This window comes from Cnephaeus nilssonii (assembly GCF_951640355.1).
Source record: "Cnephaeus nilssonii genome assembly, chromosome: X".
NCBI lineage: Eukaryota > Metazoa > Chordata > Mammalia > Chiroptera > Vespertilionidae > Cnephaeus > Cnephaeus nilssonii.
The window spans coordinates 5,105,129-5,124,004 of NC_137071.1; the positions used below are offsets into that span (position 1 = coordinate 5,105,129).

Here is an 18,876-nt window from a genome sequence, read left to right on the forward strand (position 1 = left end):
TATAGTTGTAAGCACACAAAACAGTTTATTCTTGTATGTAATTATTGTATTATTTTCCATAAAACAACTATAAACCTACTTTTATCCCACCCTGTATTATATTGAAAAGATGTAGCAGTCTTTAATGTAAATGCAACCTACAAATGGAATCTTTAAGTATTCTATGGTGTTAAATTAAGCCAGGATTTCTCAACCTCAGCACTATTGACACTTGAGGCCAGATAATTCCTTGTTCTGGGAGGGCTATCCTTGTCACTGTTGGATGCTTAGCGGCATCTTTGGTCTTAACCTACTAGAGCCAGTAGCATCCCCACCACCAGTTGTGACAATCAAAACTGTGTCCAGACATTGCCCAATGTCTCCTGAGGAGGCACAATTGCCCATCACTCCAGCTGAGAACTACTGAGTTAATCTAATTATCTCTGGTCAGTGATTAAGTTTGTGTTCTATTGTGTTTGCCTGTATTTGTTAATTTTCCTACAATAGGAATTTTTTAAAAGCAGCAACAGAGGAAACAATAGAAGAAAATTTAAAAAATGTGTCAGTAGGAGAAAAAAGAACTCAAACCCTAAAATTTTTCAGAAAGCCCTTTTTAAAGAAAAAATGTCATCACCAATAACTAGTAATATGCTCTTTTGCAGGCCCCAACCCTAGGGCTCATGCAATCAATTTGGTAAATCAGTATCAGCACTAAAAAGGGAAGAATAGAATAGAAAATGTGAGACTGCAAAATAAAAAATAAGAGTATATTATTTAACAAAAGTTTTTCCCGGTTTATTTGTATGTAACTAGTGTGATATAAAATGTATTTATTACTGTGGGTTGTCAAATACTTTTGAAAATCAGATTTATGGTTACTGAATATTTTAAGTTATCCAACTTTTCATTATTACAAATAACCCAGAGTAGCAAGAGTTGGCTTGAAATGAGTTAAAATCAAACAGTGGGGGAGGGGAGTCCTCAAAATTCTGAAAAGCAGACAAATACAGAGAGCTCAAAAACACACAAACATGGAGCAAAATGATTGCAATGTAAAAACAAGTGACCAAGCACATTAGCCAAATTGTTCCTTATCTATACTAATAAAAGGGTAATATGCTAATTAGACCGGATGTCTTCCTGACAAAGCTAGGGGCATGGCTGGCCTGCAAACTGCCCATGGCCCCTTGTCCTGGCCGGCCCCACCCCCCAGTAGGGACCCCCACTCCGATCTGGGGCCCCCTTTCAGGGCAGGCCACCCGGCCCCCAATTGTGCACCAGGCCTCTATCCTATATAATAAAAGGGTAATATGCAAATTGACCCTAATGGCAGAACGACCACTGGACCAGTCACTATGAGGCACACTGACCACCTCTTGGTCCCTTTACCCAGCCGGCAGGCTCCGATCGCCTAATGGCCACCAGTGGTGGGGGCGGGGCCGGCAAGCAGGCAGGAACAGCTGACCTCTCGGTCCCTTCCCCCAGCTGTGAGGCACTGGTCACCCGATGGTGAACAGGGAACGGGGTGAGTGGTGGCATGGGGCAGGGCCGGCTGCAGGCAGCTGGGGAAGATGGCCCTGTTCGCAGGCCAGGCCTAGGGACCGTACCTGTGCACGAATTTCGTGCACTGGGCCTCTAACTATAAAGTGATAGGCAAGAATTGTTCGCCCTTATGTTTTTTCTGTATTTGCCCTTCTGTATTTTCCATTTTAAGGATTAACGTAATCACACCTCACTTATACAGAACTTGTTCTAGCAGACCAATGAAATTTACCTATAAAAAATTAAAATATGGCCCTGGCTGGGTGGCTCAGTTGATTAAGAGTGTTGTCCTGTATACCAAAAAGGTTTCGGGTTCAATTCCAGGTCAGGACACATACCTGTCTCTTTCTCTCTCTTCTCTCTCCCCCCCTGTTTGTTTCTCTCTCTCTCTCTGAAATCAGTTTAAAAAACCAATATATCCTATGGTGAGAATTAAAAAAGAAAATTAAAATATGCTAGCATAAAAGACTACAGTCTGGCCCTAGCCAGTTTGGCTCAGTGGATAGAGCATTGATTGGCCTGTGGACTGAAAGGTCCGGGGTCAGTTCTGGTCAAGGGCACAGGCTGGGGTTGCAGGCTCAATCCCCAGTAGGGGGCGTGCAGGAGGCAGCTGACGAATGATTCTCTCTCATCATTGATGTTTCTATCTCTCCCTCTCCCTTCCTCTCTGAAATTAATAAAAATCTATTTTTTTTAAAAAAGACTACAGCCTGGTTAAATTTTAACCCAATTTAAAAGAAAAAGGGTTAGGCTTAAAGGTTTTAACATAAACAGTGGTAATTGTAAAGGATTTATAGGAATTTGTCTAAAAAGATTTACACCAAAATGCTTTTTCCTGCTAAATGATATTATATGTATTTGAAAGTATCTGTTTTAAAACAATGTAAGATTCTTGAGTTTCAATAGCATGCCAAAATATTCTTAATTAGTAAAGTTTTAATTAAAAAACCCCAAACTTCATATTAAAAGACAATGTTATTAAATCCTTCCAGAAGTACTTATTAAATAATTTTAAATTACAAAAAGATTTATTTTTTTAAAGAAATCACTTTTTCTCCTAAGACTCTTACCTTTGCATTTCTTAATGCAGTCCAACAGATTACTACTTCCACAAAAATATGGCATAGTACTAAGATATATCATGCAGGCCCAGCACTAATTTCCATAGAGCACCACTTTCTAGACAGGCAGATTAACAACTGCAAATCCAATAAATCTATTCATAAAGTGGATCACCTCTAAGTAGAAGCAAATTCATGAGAGTAATGCTTGCTTTTGGTACCTCACTTATTTTCATTTCTCAGGTTGTTTCAGTGAGAAACAATACCAACAGCAAACAAAGCTCAAAAGGAAACCCCCACAAATTTCAAAAACGATGCTGTTAGTATAAAAAAGAAAGGTTGATACATCTCAAAAAGCACTGATCAACACCATCATGCATCTACCGCTGAGGGTTAAAGCCCAATGCCCAGTAGTTAAGTCTGGATCTTCACGGATCAAGCAAGGACTTGGTATCATCTCGCGTGCAACAGTCTTTGCATAACACTCCATTTTATCCATGCCACAAAAATGGTAAATTTAGTAGTTACCAATAAATAAGTTGGGGGTCAAAGGGACTAAAGTCTTAGACTGCTCTTTATCATAAGATATCCTCAGACAAACCTCCCCATTCTTCATTCTGGCTCTATAAAATTAAGGAGCAAAGAAAAACTGTTAAGTTCCTTACTTTACAAAGAAAATGCACTCTATATTTCCTTTGTTATACGTTAATAAAATGAATCCAACTGTACCACTCCTCTTCTCACCCCCCCTCCTAAAAAGTCTAGCTTAAAATAGATATTTAATTGGTGTGTGTAGGGGGGAGAAATGTTCAAAGTACAGGGAAAAAAAGAATGTCAATTTAGTAATATCAGCATGTCGCATTTTAATTTTTAAAAAATCTAGTTAAGTACCAGTGGCATGTTAAGAAAACATATTTTAAATTCCAACAGTTAAGCATTAAAAATTGGATAATGGACAAAATTTTCTGGGCTTTACCTCCAAATCTAATTATGTATTCATAAAACCAAATATCAAAAGGAATAAACAGAGTTCTTCGGTCTAGAATTGTCAAAAGTAAAACCCTTGTTTACCAAGTAATTAAGTAAAATAAAAAAGGTATCTTTATTACTTAATCACAATGTCTGATATGTTAGCAATTATCAGAGTACACATTTAAGTTCTCATTATTAACTATAATATGCTAATCGAAAATCCACTTTATCCACTACTGTCTACCCTGTTTGCCTACAGAAGGACTACCTAAATAAACGAAGGACTACCTAAACAAGCTACATGACATTTACATATTGGGTAAAAGGGAAACTTGAAAGAAACTGTCCTAAAGAAAATAAACATAATTAAGGATAGAAATGTATATTTCACAAATTAAAAAGGACTGAAATCAAAATCATTTCTGATTTGCATATATCTTTAAGCCATCTTTGGTGTTAGAAATAATTAATTTAAGTAAAAAAACCTGACACCAAATAGAAATATCACAATAAGGTTGACCCTTGAACAGCCACCTAGTGTGGAGGTGGTGATATTAGGGTCACCGACACCATGTAGTTGAAAATCCAAGTATAACTTTTGACTCCCCCAAAACTCAAGATGTCCCTTAGTATCCTCGGGGGATTGGTTCCAGGATCCCTTGTGGATACCAAAATCTGAGGACAGTCAAGTCCCCTACATAAAATGATGTAGATCAATGCATCCAGTTGGTCCTCCACATCTGGGGACTCCCAATGGAGTACAGGTATTTATTGGGAAAAAAAAAACACCCACATATAAGTGGACCTGCATAATCCGAACCCGTGTTGTTCAGGGTTAGTTTTACATCAAAAACTAGGTTAAAAATCAATTACTTAGAACTTTTACAAATTTAAGACTGCATTTAGATAAGTGTCTTTACAGCTATAGACTAAATGAATTCTACACCCCAAATTATAAGACCAAAAAAGTTACTATAGATCTAGGTGTTTTGATGAATGCAACAAGAAATGATCTGAAATATATGATTTATTTCTATATATCCAATTTAAAATTCCAACTATTAATAATTTGGAAAATGAAGTTTCCAGTCCAAAAAGTAAAAGATGGCATTGGAAATCTACTCTGTTCAATACAGAGAAATGTCCAGGAGAAGGATGAATTTTTAAAATAATATTGCTGAGGAACACAGAAGTTGGTATTTATAACAGAATGTTTAAAATATACATACCATGACAATACACAAATGGGGGTAAGGGGAATGATGAGCACAGTGGTTAAGACTTCACACAGCTCTGCAGTCTAGGAGACCTGGGTTTGGAATCCTGGTTTTGCCAGCTGCTACCTAGGGACTAGTTACCGGACCCGATAAGCCTCTACTTGATTTGTTGCAAAGGCTCACATGACTCTCAGGGCATCCTGAGGATTAGTATAGGATGCCTCGTATTCAAGTGCTCAATAAGCATTAGCTATCATCATACTTCTCTTGTTGTCATGGTGTCCATATAAAAATGTTTTTAAGCAGTTTGTGGAATGATTTTTCTCATCTTATTCCACCAATTATATGAACAAAATTTTCAAATATTCTTCCAGAAATGTAAACATGTATCATGTTTCAACATATAAATGAATCCATTTTAGGAAACCAGCGTCTTGTCACCTCTAGATTTCATGGGACAGTATGTTGGTGAATAACCTGAATAACAGGTTAACCCGTTAACCTGAGGCCTTACTCCCCATATAGACTGTAGCTTGGCTTCATAATGGCCTTAACCTGCAATGTATTATAACTCACTCTAAATTCATAATGGACCAGCCACCTTCTACCTTCCCAAAAACTGAATGGCAAAATTAAGAAAAATGATTCACTCAGACAACTGATTAGAAAATGTCTTAATGTACTATCACTTTTGTTTATGTATCAAAAAAATGTAAACGTTGTTATAGATGAGAAATAGGGCCAAAGCTCTCTGCTAAAGAAGAAACTTTGTTATTTTTTTAAAACTAGGGTGAGATGAGTAAGAAAATTTTACGCACGACTATAGTCATACTATGATGTCTCTCCATTCCTACTTTCCCCAATTGAAGATATAAAAATACTACTTCAAAAAGGGAGACATTGCTTACTACTATAATACTTCATTAGGGGAGAGACACACACACTCACATACATTCTCTCACAAATAAATATGGACCTGTAATAACTTTTTTATCAGCTAGTACATTACTTACAATATATGCTATAAAGTAAAGTTAGCATATTTGTCATACTGTAAAGTCTAGCAATTTCCCAATACAGTTTAAAAAAATCCAGGTACAAGGAGATATCAATACCCTAAACAAAATTTTCCAGAAAACAACACATTAAAATTAAAAGCTTAACTTCAATAACTTTAGAAATGTTTTAAAGCAAATATAATTAATCAGGAAATGAATTGGAGGAAATACCAGGATCTGATAGAACAGGCTATAGTTCCATAATAATGAAATATGAAAGTGATCAAGGGAAGGGACAAATATAGAGAATCTCCAATTCTTGATTCTGACCTAATTTTTAGAAAAGTCTGATCCGTGAACAGCAAAATAATGAGTACTAACCCTAAAACCAACTTAACAAGAGCAGACTATGAGCTTGCAGTCAGCACACCTGATGTTAAAAAAATAGCAAACTGTACACACATGGAAGAGGAGCTATGCTCATTTCACTACTGAATAGTGAATGGCATCAGGGCAGCTAATAAAATGCTTCACTTTTGCAGGTATCTTAACCACTGTCTTGGTAACTCAAGATCACTAAATGTATAATGCATTGTCTCATATTTTATATATGTGTGGCCCAGATGATGTCATCTCAACTTTGAGCAATTCCCACAGCTGACACAGTCAGTGACTGATGCAGAGGGATTATAGAGGTCAATGGCTAAGAAGTTATAATGGAGAAAAAGAGATATACCCTTCTGTTATAACAGAAGTTCTAAAAAATTGGATTTAAACAAAACATATGAATAAACAAAACAAAAAGACCCATACATAAAGAGAACAAGTTGATAGTTACTGTAATAAAAACATGCTACATTTGTTATATTGAGTAGTCCCTTCTTATGCTATAAGCTTTGTTTGATTAAAACCACAATTATCACTAAAGCATAATTTAACTTGGTACCTGAATTAAGGTATCATTAAGTTTTTAGGAAAAGGTAGCCTTATCTATGAAATTTTAAACTTCAGAAATCAAAGGTACAGAAGCATCAACTATACAATTAACCCAGAACAACTGTAGAAATTAGAACAGGAAGGAGGTTTATTAATGGCTCTAGTGATATCAAGGCAAGATAATAATGTAGTAGCTTGACAGAACATGGTTTGTTCTCTAAGAGCAAAGAAAAGTACTTTTCAGTTAGTTTTTCTAACAGAAAACTATAGGGTTCTACAAAAAGTGTAATTATAACACTATGATTTACTTGGCTACATTTGCACTTAATGGACATGAGGTGAAAATATGAAATTTGGAATGAAAATGCCATAATCTCAGTCAACTCCTGATTATCTACATTAATGAGAAAAGGGGTTATCTTAAGTAATTCAGAACAATGGATGGAGAGTTCTCAAATTACTGTTAATATTTGATGAATCTTTTCCCTTCTTAAGGTAGTCTGTCCTATAAAGGTTTAGACTCTATTTTTTTGAGGTCCAAAACTGGCCATCAATATGACAGACCATTTTCAAAGTATATGATCCATCCATAGATAATGGAGTTGACATGACTGACATATTCCAATCAATAAACTGCACACAGACACTGCATGCCGAGCATGCTTCAGAGTAATTTCTGAAACCGTGTAAGAATGAGAGAAGATAAATGACACTTCCTAACAAAAGCAAAACATGCTAGTGTCTAGAGAACTCCCAGCTTACCTCCTGCAGCAGATCAGCCTGCTCGATTGCCTTAAGGACATTTTTCTTAGATGTTTCCTGAACTTCCCCTCCCAAAAGAAACTCATCCAAAATAAAATAAGCCTTCTCGAAATTAAAGATGATATCAAGCTCACACACCTGAAAAACAAAACAAACAAAAAGTAATAATAAAGCAAAAGATAAGTATAGTGAATAAAATCTGACCGGAGTGAATCCATCTAAGTTCTTTCTAAAAATGGCAATCTGGTTAACTAAGCATCATTGATTTAGTCAGTTTAATTTTCAAATCTCAAGTACTTGAAAACACAATGCCTACATGCTAAGTCAGACCAACTCTGCCTGGGCAACTTTTCTTCTAGCTGATCTTTGAAAATACCCATTTCCTGGGTAATGTGATTATAAATGCCAACAAAATCTAAATTCTTCACTAAGCACTTCTATATATTACTCTTTGCAGTTGGACTCCTTTCTATTTCACTATTTTAAACCTCATTCTTAACACCATAATTAAATGAGTAGGTCTGTGGGGTCAAGCAATTTTGGCAGTTAACTGATTGACTAGGCACACTGACAAAAAATAGTAATTCTTTCTCTCTCCCACAGTTACTTTCCAAGAGTCAGAATCCCCAAGACAATCAAACTTGTTATAGAAAAGATTAAAAAAACAAAACTGTGGCATTCGATTCCCTAAAACAAAATACTACTCACACTGCCAAAATACTTGTCAAGTAATTCCACGTAACGATGAATTATTTCCAGGGTAATTAGCTCATTGTCTTGATCCTCAATAGCACAGCAAAAATACAGACTAGCGTATCTGTAACAAAAACAAACGTGAAAAAAAATTTACCCTATAATCATGGTTCCTAAATATATTTTCATATACTATTGTGAAAGACCCCATGTTTATACAGCTTATTTCCTCTTTTACAATAGTACAGATTAGTTTTTTCCTGGATTACAAATGCAATAAATGCCTAAGAGAAAATTTGAAAAGTATAGACAGGCAAAAAAAAGAAAATAATAATAATCATTCAATCACATAATCTAGAAAGAGTTACTACTTTGTTCTTCTTCCTTTCAGGCTATGTAGATACTAAAACATAACTGACCCAGGTTGTTCTGAAGTTTACTTAATTAAAACAAAATGCACTGCACGACTAATTCAAAGTACAAGTAAACAGGGAAGAATATAAACTCTCCAACTGAAGGACTTATTGATATTGAAGGTATTGTCAATGTTCTGGAATGTTTTATTAAAGTGTAATATACACAGAGAGAAGAACCCAAGTCATAAATGTAGAGCTTAATGAGTTTCCAAAGTGAACCTGCCTGTGTACAAAGCGCCCAGATCAAGAAACAGATTACTGCCCTAACCGGTTTGGCTCAGTGGATAGAGCTTCGGCCTGTGGACTGAAGGGTCCCAGGTTCGATTCCGGTCAAGGGCATGTACCTTGGTTGCGGGCACATCCCCAGTAGGGCGTGTGCAGGAGGCAGCTGATCGATGTTTCTCTCTCATTGATGTTTCTAACTCTCTATCCCTCTCCCTTTCTCTCTCTGTAAAAATCAATAAATATATATATATATATAAAAGAAAGAAACAGATTACTGAACCCCCTCTCTAGCCTCTCCAGGTCACAACCTCCCACCCTCAAGGGTAACTACTATCTTGACTTCTAACAGCATACATTATTTTAAAAAGGAAGTTTCTAGGATTGTGCAACAAACCCCAAGAAAAGAACAACAGCTCCAAGTTATTACAGAAGTTAGAGAAAGAGAACAGAGGAAACAGAGCTCGCCTCAATTCTTCCGAGTGCTACCCTGTTGAATTGAGGTCTAGGTTATTCTCCCTTGACGGAATAAGGTTGATAAACTCAGAGTCTCCTCCAAATTAGCATTTTAATGGGTATACTTAACCCAAGAAAGCCAAAACTTATTAACATACAATCCTTCAAGGCATAGCAAATGACCAAGTCCTTTGAGGAGGATTAAAAGAGCATTTTCAAATGGTTTAAGCCTATTTAAGGGTTTTACAAAAAAAAAAAAAAAAAAAAAAAACACAACCTAAGACATTCTAAACAAATTTCAATTGAGATTGTAATTTTCACTGAGTAGCATTTAAGTGATTTTTAGCACACACAATGGGCAATTTACTGCTCAAAGCAGTAATGCAAATATATAAATGAGCACAATCTCAATTCAATGAATTCCTGCTCTTCAGTGTGAGGATAATTATTTACATAACAACCTACTAATTTCAATATTATCAAAAACATCTCATCTTATGTGATCTTTCAAACAGCAAGCATCATCATCCTTGATTACAGAAGACAAAAAAAAAAAAAAGGTCCAAGAATACAGGACCTGGTGAGTGGTTGTACTGGGACAAGAAATCTGATCTTCAGACCTTAACTCCAGGCACTTTTCCACCTACCACACCAACATCCCTTGTCATACAAAGCATGACTTTTTGCCATATTCATTCTACCTGACTTCTCTATCTAGTCAGTTATTTATAACGGTGTAGAGGCATTGAATGCGTTCATTTATTATCAAGAAGGACATAAGAGGGCACCACCTCCAACTTGAACAAAGAAGCTTCTCCCTCTTTTTCCCAGCACTAACCTGTGTTTATCTGTTTAAAATGCAATGGGATATTATAACTCTCCATCCGCCTGAACCCATGCTCACCAAATAGTTTTGAATTTGGGGAAGTGGATACAAATGACACATTAAGATGCCCGGACTTAAGAAAACCAAAGGTTAAAGGAACTGACATTAAAAATGCGCAGATTGAAAACCAGACATGACTAGCTAACATGAACAGAGTGCTAAATGATTCCATTAGAAAGAATTTACTACTGGTTTTGGGTAAAATGTTTTAATTATAAGATTTTTCTTCTTTTTTAACTTAAATCAGTCTAATTTAAACTTAAAAATATACATTCTTTGCCCCCCCCCACCACCACGAGGATGCAAAAATCAACAGTGACAGTGGAATATTTAAATTAATATAATGGAAGTATTTGGCCAAAAGAACTTTTAAAACTAAATTTCATCTGGTAATACCCTACAGCTACCAATATGTTAACAGTAGATAGGAATTCAAAACAAAACAAATCCAAATCCAATCCACAATCAACTGAAGTTTTCATTGTATTCAGTTGCGAATAAAATAGCAGCCATTGTTTTACACCATGTACTAATGGTATCAACTTCAGAAGAAATAATCTGTTTAGTTTGTGGATAATAAGAACAGTTACCTTCTGTTGAAAGGATGTGAGCTTTTCAAACTTAGTTCTTTTTAATTTGTCATAATTTCCAAATAAAATAAACAGCTCCAGCTCCCTTTGTGAGTAGGTCTTCCATGAAGCCATTATATAGCCACTTACAAGTAAAATCTTTGGAACATTCTATAGTTTCAAAAGGCATTTAAAGTCTCAAGAATGCATAGTTGTTATTTTTGTTTCTTCCTTTTGTCTTGTTTGCTTCAATATATCCATTGCATCAAATAGACTCAATGAAAATATTTTTTTTTCAATGTTACTATTAGGTAATCTAATGCTTGCATGGTCTTTGCTCCATAACCACTGTACTGCCTCTTTACTTACAAATAAACAGCATTTTAACACTAGTCAAAGGTCCTCAATTCTATTTACTTCTAGTATTTCTAAACTATTAATATAAATATCACCAGACTGATGCGTCTTAAGCACCAACCAGTAATATTTAAAAAAAACAACACACACACAAAAACTCCACAACACATTATCTAAATCTTTGCTCTTGCTCAGAATGGTAAAAGAACAACCAAATTAAATTAATTCTTTATTGTAGATGAGCATCTAGTTATCAGGATTATTATAAGGTACTTCTTTCCAGAAAGCTTAGAGGAGAAAGAGAAACAATAGTAACGGGTAACGTTCGTCGAGTCCTCATATTTTACCATTTTAAACCTCACAAAAACCCTTCCAGAGATACCATTATTAGTTGCATTTAGGAGACCCAGACTTAATTGAGCAACCTCCCCAGGAACAGTGATTTGGCTCCAGAGCCCAAGTTTTATATTAAAAACTACAGCCAGGAACTGTATGAAATAAAGTAACCCAGCACCTGGCAAAAATTAAGACATATTCAAAGCAATATTTTAACAGCTTTGAAGAGAGATAAAAATTGTTACAGTGATTTAGTAAAAGATTACCAAGAGAACCTGAAGTGTACTCCCTATTTTTAGAAATGGCTTTAAAAAATTGAACAATGAGCTCGTTTTGTTCTCTTAGTGCATATTTGTAAGTCTGAATCTGAAGTAAAATTAATAATAGACTAGTAAGAAGAAACGTATGTTTAGTTATTTTTAGCGAGTGGATTAAGGCTTACTCTAATTACTGGCACTCAGAGAGCATCTGAAAGTGCCTATTCTTACATTCAAAACACATGACTGCTCTGCAGTCAGCTAAATATCAGCTGATGGTGGGTGAATGTAACTAAATAAACTGTTCTCTATACCCACGGTGTCATTAAGATTCTTTTGTTAGTAAAGAAAATCAATACAGTGCTCTTCGAGGAATTCTCAAGTTAGTAATTTGGAGACGCATGTATTTTTTAATTTTAAGACTTTAATCCAGTGCCTCTTCCATAACATGCTGCACAAAATAGGAATAAAAACAGCATAGTGTTCTGTCTTCAAAAGATCTCAAGAGCATTTATTGTAGAGATGAGGAAACAAAGGCCAAAGACTGGTTCAAAGTCACAAAACTAGCTAATGGTACAAGCGGAATAGAACTCAAGTTCTCAGACATTCAGTAGATTTTTTCAGCTCTACTAATTTTATCCTTACTTCTTTCCCACCACTCCCTCCTGACAGGGGGAATTGTTATGCAAAATGTTCAGCAGGGATAAAGTGGATGAGACTGCTTGAGGAAGGAAGACAGAAAGCTAAGTGCTAGTTCAGAATTTCTCTGGAGCTAAGTGGTAATTCTTTTGCCTGAAAGGTCTTCTCTTCCAGCTGGAATAGGGACAAATAATCACCTGTTTATGTGAATAAATATGTCCTTAGTACAAGAGGTGTTTTCAGTATGCATAGAAAAACAGATTAAATTTAACTTTTGTATGTGCATTTTGTCTTGATAAAGCCTTTTTTTAAAGTGCACCTTTTATTTATAGGAGCTTGAGGCAAGTATCAGAGTCAGGTTACATTTCCCTTTATAGCCTTTAAAAGAAAAATCAGTGGCCCAACATGGGTAGGCTGAACACTGCATGTAAGATCACCAACTAGCGCTTTTCATCCTTCTGTTTAACAGGCCATTTCCTTCCGCGGCAGGAATCTCCATTCCTGGGATTCATTCCCTTGCTGGTATTTTCCTCCTCCACACGGGGGACTCCTTCCCCTATCTAGAAATAAGCTTGCGTCTCTCACATCTTTTTAAAAACCCTGTCCCCCACTCCTATGTTTATGGTTGGTTACCACCTCTTCTGTCCTTCAGAGCAAAGCTCCCCAAATAATCTATACTTACTGTTTAAATGTCTCCACCTCTTCACCCCATTTTTTGGAGAGCTCTGTCTTTTGTATTCCACTGAAAATGTTCCCACAAAGGGCACTGTATGAAATGCTCACTGTAAAATCTAATAGTCTTTCTTTACTGTCATTGAACTTTATGCAACATTTGGCACCGGTGACTCCTCTTCTCCATGTTACTGACCCTATGCTTACCTTCTCCCCCCTTTTCCTCCTACTTGAATGTTGGTGATCTAACACATTATGCCTAATTACCCGTCCCCCCCGCAAACTTCCATGCCTATGCCTACTCCAAGAAAACTAGGCATCTCCAAATGGAAGTCACATAGGCATCTCAAAGTCAACTTACCTACCACCTCACCATTCAGCCTGTCGGTGGAACTAGAAATGTGGAATCCCTTCATTCTCTCCCCTCTTTCGCTGCCCTCCCACCTTCTAGCAGTGACCAAGTCTGATTAAATTTACCTGGGTAACAGCTCTTTCCACCTGCTGAGCACACAGCAAGAGGTCTTCTTTCAGGAACTCATTATAATTCGGTCTCCAAACAGATCCCCCCTCAGTTTCCAGTCGCAGTCCTTCCCCCCCACCCCATTCCCCAATTACAAAGAGCAAATCTTTTTTGATCACTGTTCAAATCCTTTGCCCCCAAGCTTAAGATTTGAGCTGTAGCTCCTATGTCAGTCACGAACTAGCATATGACCTTGGACAAGTCACTTCTCCCAAATCCTCATTTAAAAAAAAATTGAAGTTTGATCAACAGTAGTAGTTTTCAAACTCAGGAACCATCTCCTATACAGAGGGTAGAGGCCAAGTGAGCAGGGGTACAGGATCCCAGTCTTCATTCTACAAGAGTACCTCCACTTCCACTTGTTTCATTTAAGGTTCTATCGTTGGGGCAAAAAGCTTTTTTTAATCATATAAAAAGTAACATAATTTATATGTCAAGTTACCTCAATTTAAAAAAAAATAACTTAACTAGTTATTCTAAGACATTTCCCAGTTCTAAAATGCTATGTCTTTTTCTCAACAAGTACTAAACCAAACACTGGATATAAAAGCACCCAAAGATGACTAAATTCATTTTATTGGAGAAAGGAGTCTACAGTATTTTTTAAATTCTCAGTGTCTTATAACCTCCCTTACTTCCTCCACTATTTCCCCCACAATATGCACCATCCACACTTGGGAGTGGAATACAGGAAAGCTGCGATAAAACCCAGATTTCTCTTCAACCCTCCTCGTAGTCCATATTGTTAGTTCTCTACACATCCCCCATAGAAGAGAATTTTTCACATGCAGCAACCCTTGTATCTTAAAAACAGTAAATTATTCCTAAGGGTAGAGAAATAGGGAAAAAATAATTATATTTCTTTTTTAACATGATTAGAACAATCTTGAGAAATTTATTTTAAGGTATTAAGAGTTTCAGATGCTAATAAAGATATATGCATTTAAAAAAAAGATTAGTGTTAAAATTTTTTTACTTTATTCTTGGCAAAATTATCTATCAGATCTAATCACACCTCTACCACAGCAACAAGTATACGTCAAATCAATAAACACTACTAATAGATCCTGTATACACAAAATTTTTAAACATTTATAGGACTCGAATGGTCTATGTATTCAAGGTGTTTAAAGTGAATAAGATTCTAAAAGTCAGATGAAAGGCATGTCAATTATCAGTCATTACTTTATAGATAGAAGCGGGAGGAAATGCTTATCTAAATTCAGAGAATTTAAAATTCTCAATTTAAATTCACAATTTAAAATACTGATTCTATTTCCCCCTGCAAAGGGATGAATTCACTGATTTTTTCTAAAAAAGATGATTAAGACTTTAATTATATAATTAGTTTTAAAACAACATCCCTGATTTTATCATGTTAGCCTGGGTCATAAAAACAAGTTATTTAAAAAAAAAAAAAGCTTTAACTTAAAACCTTTTTCAGCTAAATCTTTGTTAATTGTTCTCTCTCAAAAGTATGCAATTTCCAGATTACAAATGACCACCATCTGATTCTGCTATTTCACCTTTCTGAAAAATAAAAATTATACCTCTTGTAAACAATCTTCAGATCTCGCCACTCAAGAAAGCTGCACATTTTAGGCTTCCGTGCTAAAACGGTTTGAACAAGTTCTCTTGTGATCTTTTTCTTCTCTTTGTCTGATAGTGGGACATACCATTTCTGCAGCCGAAGCTTTCCCTGACGACTAAAAAGCAACATAAACTGCATCTGTTAAGATAAATAGAATCAAACATTACATGCAATACTTTGATTCAATCAAGTTAAGATTAAGATGACATGTTTCACAGAGAAGCTTGGTGGGCAGGGAGTTTGACTGATGAGTGATTCGTAGCCATCAATATCTCTATGCCAGTTAAAATAGCCAGAAATTCTTGTCGAAATATATTCCCACCAGATGCCGATCTCCCCACCCCACCCTGTTCCAGTTAAGTTTGGAGTCTGCAGAACAAAAAGAAAAACAGGCATTAAGTTGAAGTGAAAATGTTGTGGTAAAAGAAAGACCATTCTTGCAATTGAAGAAACGACTGTCTATCTGTGCTGTACATTCCACTCTCTATGCATCAAAAGAGAACTGTTAACATCAACTGGGTTAGGTACATTTGAAAGAAACAGAAGACCTACTATTTTTCACCCTTAGGCTGTTCTTGTTCCAGGATGAATTACTCGTAGGCAGGCTGCTATCACTTAGAATGCTTTCTTCAGTTTATGCTTACATAGTTTATTTTTATTTTTCAGTTACACTTTACATTCAATATTATTTTTATGCTTACATAAACAAAAGATCTAAAATATTAACCCAAAGTATCCCATAAACGCACATTTTCCTTAATAAAAGCCTAATTTTATGTATCCCTTCTCATCTCACTTCTTAAAAATTCCGACGTAAACACGCACACAATAAAGTGGTAATGTATTATGAAAGGGAACATAAACCTTTAAAAAGCCCAAATAATGTACATTCAGAAACATTGTACAAAATACTTCATTTAAAAATTTTAAAAATAGCATTTACAGATGGAGTGGATGCTGAATTCCAGTGTATTTCACATGTACTATGTTGTATATATTTATTTGGAGTCTGCAAATCTGTTGATTCAGACAGGCATTTTTATTTCTTTTAACTATTCTAAGTTCCCTTAATAGTGTTACTGCAAGTAAGCGTCCAGCCTGATTCTTAATATTCGCCACACCATCTTGAATTTGAACATGGGGTGGGAGAATTTACCCAACCAATGTAGAATAAAATGGGTCCTAAATTTCGCTAAGAAATGATTGTCGCTTTTTGTACTAATCCAAACAGGCATCAGCAAGATACTTGGTAAGGTATGATGCAGCAATTTAACTTTATCCAAGTTAAAACTGGCTTGCTGCACCTCACTTGAAACACTTCCCTGGCACAAAATTAACGAACAGTATCTGTGGTATCTCAGTGCCTCCCATTCAAGTCCTGTTAAGAGAGCGGCATTCGAAGAGGACAGCAGGCAAAGCATCAACTGGACAAACGTTGAATGCAAGCCCATTGCCAGAACTTGGGAAAGAACAGACCGGTATTCCAGGATCTTGATGGCCAGGAGGGGGGGGGGGGGGGTTTGCTTCCGAAAAGGAGTAAGGGCTTCAAGGCTGTCTGTACCAGGGTTCTATATCCCCCTCCCTAACTCTTTATAGGGCGGATAAATAATTCACTCTTTCAAATAAACGATGTGCAGATACGGGACGAATAGCAGCAAGACACAACTATTTTCTCCCTCTTGTTAAAAACAATGCTTTGATTTTGCCGCCAACCACAGGGCACCTCAATTCCTCGAGACTGGGACGAAAAACAACGGGCTCGGCCACGGAGCAGGCTCGGGGCCAGCGGTCCTCGGTCCGGCCGCCTCCGAGGCTTCCCGACGGGGCCGCACTCCATCACCGATCGCGCCCCGGCGAGGTGACAGGCGAGGAGCGGGGCAGACAATGGCATCCGCCGCCGCGCAGGGGGCGCCCAGGGTCCTCGGCCGCCGCCGCCCCCGGCCGCGGGCCCCTCCCGAAAATGCCCCCCAAAACTTGAGGGGCTTCCCGAACCACAGGTGCCGCGGGGCCGCCGCGGCGTCCGGGGCTGTGACCCCCCCCCGCCCCCCGCATCCCGGGACGCGGACGCGGAGAGAAGTGAGTTGCGGGGAGTCGCGCCCCAGTGGCGGAGCGGGCGGGCGCGGGGTGGGGTCGCGGGGCGCGCGCGGGGCGGCTGGGGGCGCGCCCACCCTCCCAGCCCACTCCCCGACCCCGGCGCCCCAGCTCGTCCCCCGGGACTTACGGCGGCAGCGGGCCGCGGGCGCGGCGCTGCTCTGCCAGCGGCGGCGGCTGAGGCTGAGGGGCAGCCCCGGTCGCTGGGCTGAGAAGAAGCCGTGGTGCTCGTGGGGAGGGGACCCGCTTAGTGGAGGGAAGGCTTAGGCGGCGAGGGGAGGGCGAGCCAGCAGACCCCGCCCCGGGGGCCGGGCGAGGGAGGAGCCGGGGCTGCGGCGAGCGGAGGGGCGGGCTGGGCGGCGCGCACCCAGCTGCCCAGCACTAGCCTGCAGCACCGGAGACAGCGCAGCGGGCCGCACGGAGCGAGGAAGCCGATTGGCCAGGTCTCTACCGAGAGGGGTGGTCTGGACCGGAAGCCGGGCCACGTGACCCGGAAGCGGCCGCCGCCGCCGGAACCGGCGCGGCTGCGCACTCCTGCGGGTTCCTTCGGGACGCGCGCGCGGGCGGCAGCCCAGGCGATTCGGGCGGTGGGAACACAGCGTTCCAGGGTACCCTTTCTCGACCCCACCGTGTGGGGTAGGGAAGTTCTGGACCGCGAAGAGCCTAGTTCGAGCTCCGTTAACTCCCAGTGGCCCCAGGGGGTGGGACGGAGGCGTGACAGCTGGTGATGATGGAGAGGAGAGAGACGGAGTGCTGCAACTCTGTGGAAAGCACGTCAGCTCTGCTGTGGAGCTCGTGCACGCGTTCAGGGGCCTTTTGCAAGGACTCTGGCTCTAAACCGTGCGGAATCTGGCCCCTCCTTCCCATCGCACTGCTACATCCCTAGACACCTTTCACCCTGAGCCGGTTTTAGTGTCTGCCTTAGGCTTCCGGCACACGGGGATGCCCACCTCCCCCAAACCACCCGGGTTCCAGTTTAGCCTTGCCAGTGACTTGCTCTGCCAGGCATGCCCTTCCTCTCAAATGTCACATCTTCCACGAAGCCTCACCCTCAAACCCTGTAAGAACGACTCCCTCTTTCACCCACGTGCTCATTAAGCCGTTGTTTTAGCATATCTTGAATTTTATGAATTTTTCATCCCAGCCTAGTTCAACTGTCTGATATATAACACAATTAAGAAATGTGAGTTGACTGATAAGGACTATAAAGTGATAGATTTGTTAAGAGCCGTAGTGCCGAGCATCGTGTCTGGCACATAATGGATGTCCGTATTTTTTTTTTTAATGAAAGAATGCATGATTCATCTAGTCCGACTCATCCTCTACAGATGAGGAAAGAGGAGTCCCACGGGACTAAGTGACCTTGTTTGAACAGGCAGGGATTTCTCATGTCTAATGCTATTCATTACCCGTCACCTAGGTTCTTACAAAGGAAGCTAGAAAATTGCTTTTGTTGAGCTATGCCCTTTTTTTGCGGAGGTTCCCAAACATAGTCGCCAGAATTTTTTTCATGGCCCAAAGTGAAAAAGAAATGCTAAGTTTTTCATGAAGCTAAGTTGAATCAATTTAAAGGATTCTTTTATTAGGGATTATGTTCCTTTTGTGTGTTTAGGATAGTACAGAATAGAGATTGGAGGGCATTTTTAAATAAAATGTATAACTCCTCTTTTAAGCACTATTATGTTGCTTGAAAATTTGCTACTA

General features: G+C 38.8%; 1 protein-coding gene across 3 annotated transcripts in view; it reads right to left on the reverse strand.

Moving 5' to 3' along the window:
• The window catches only part of AP1S2 (adaptor related protein complex 1 subunit sigma 2), a 28,809-nt gene extending 11,355 nt beyond the window's left edge, over window positions 1-17,454 (reverse strand). For all 3 annotated transcript variants that reach the window (XM_079765084.1, XM_079765085.1, XM_079765083.1), the window contains exons 1-4: window positions 17,303-17,454; window positions 15,041-15,219; window positions 8,176-8,284; window positions 7,468-7,605 (exon numbers count right to left, since the gene is read on the reverse strand). In XM_079765084.1, coding sequence (XP_079621210.1) covers window positions 7,468-7,605; window positions 8,176-8,284; window positions 15,041-15,219 — 426 coding nt within the window. In that variant the 5' untranslated portion in view covers window positions 17,303-17,454. The remainder of the gene's footprint in view (window positions 1-7,467; window positions 7,606-8,175; window positions 8,285-15,040; window positions 15,220-17,302) is intronic.
• Window positions 17,455-18,876: the final 1,422 nt, after the last annotated feature.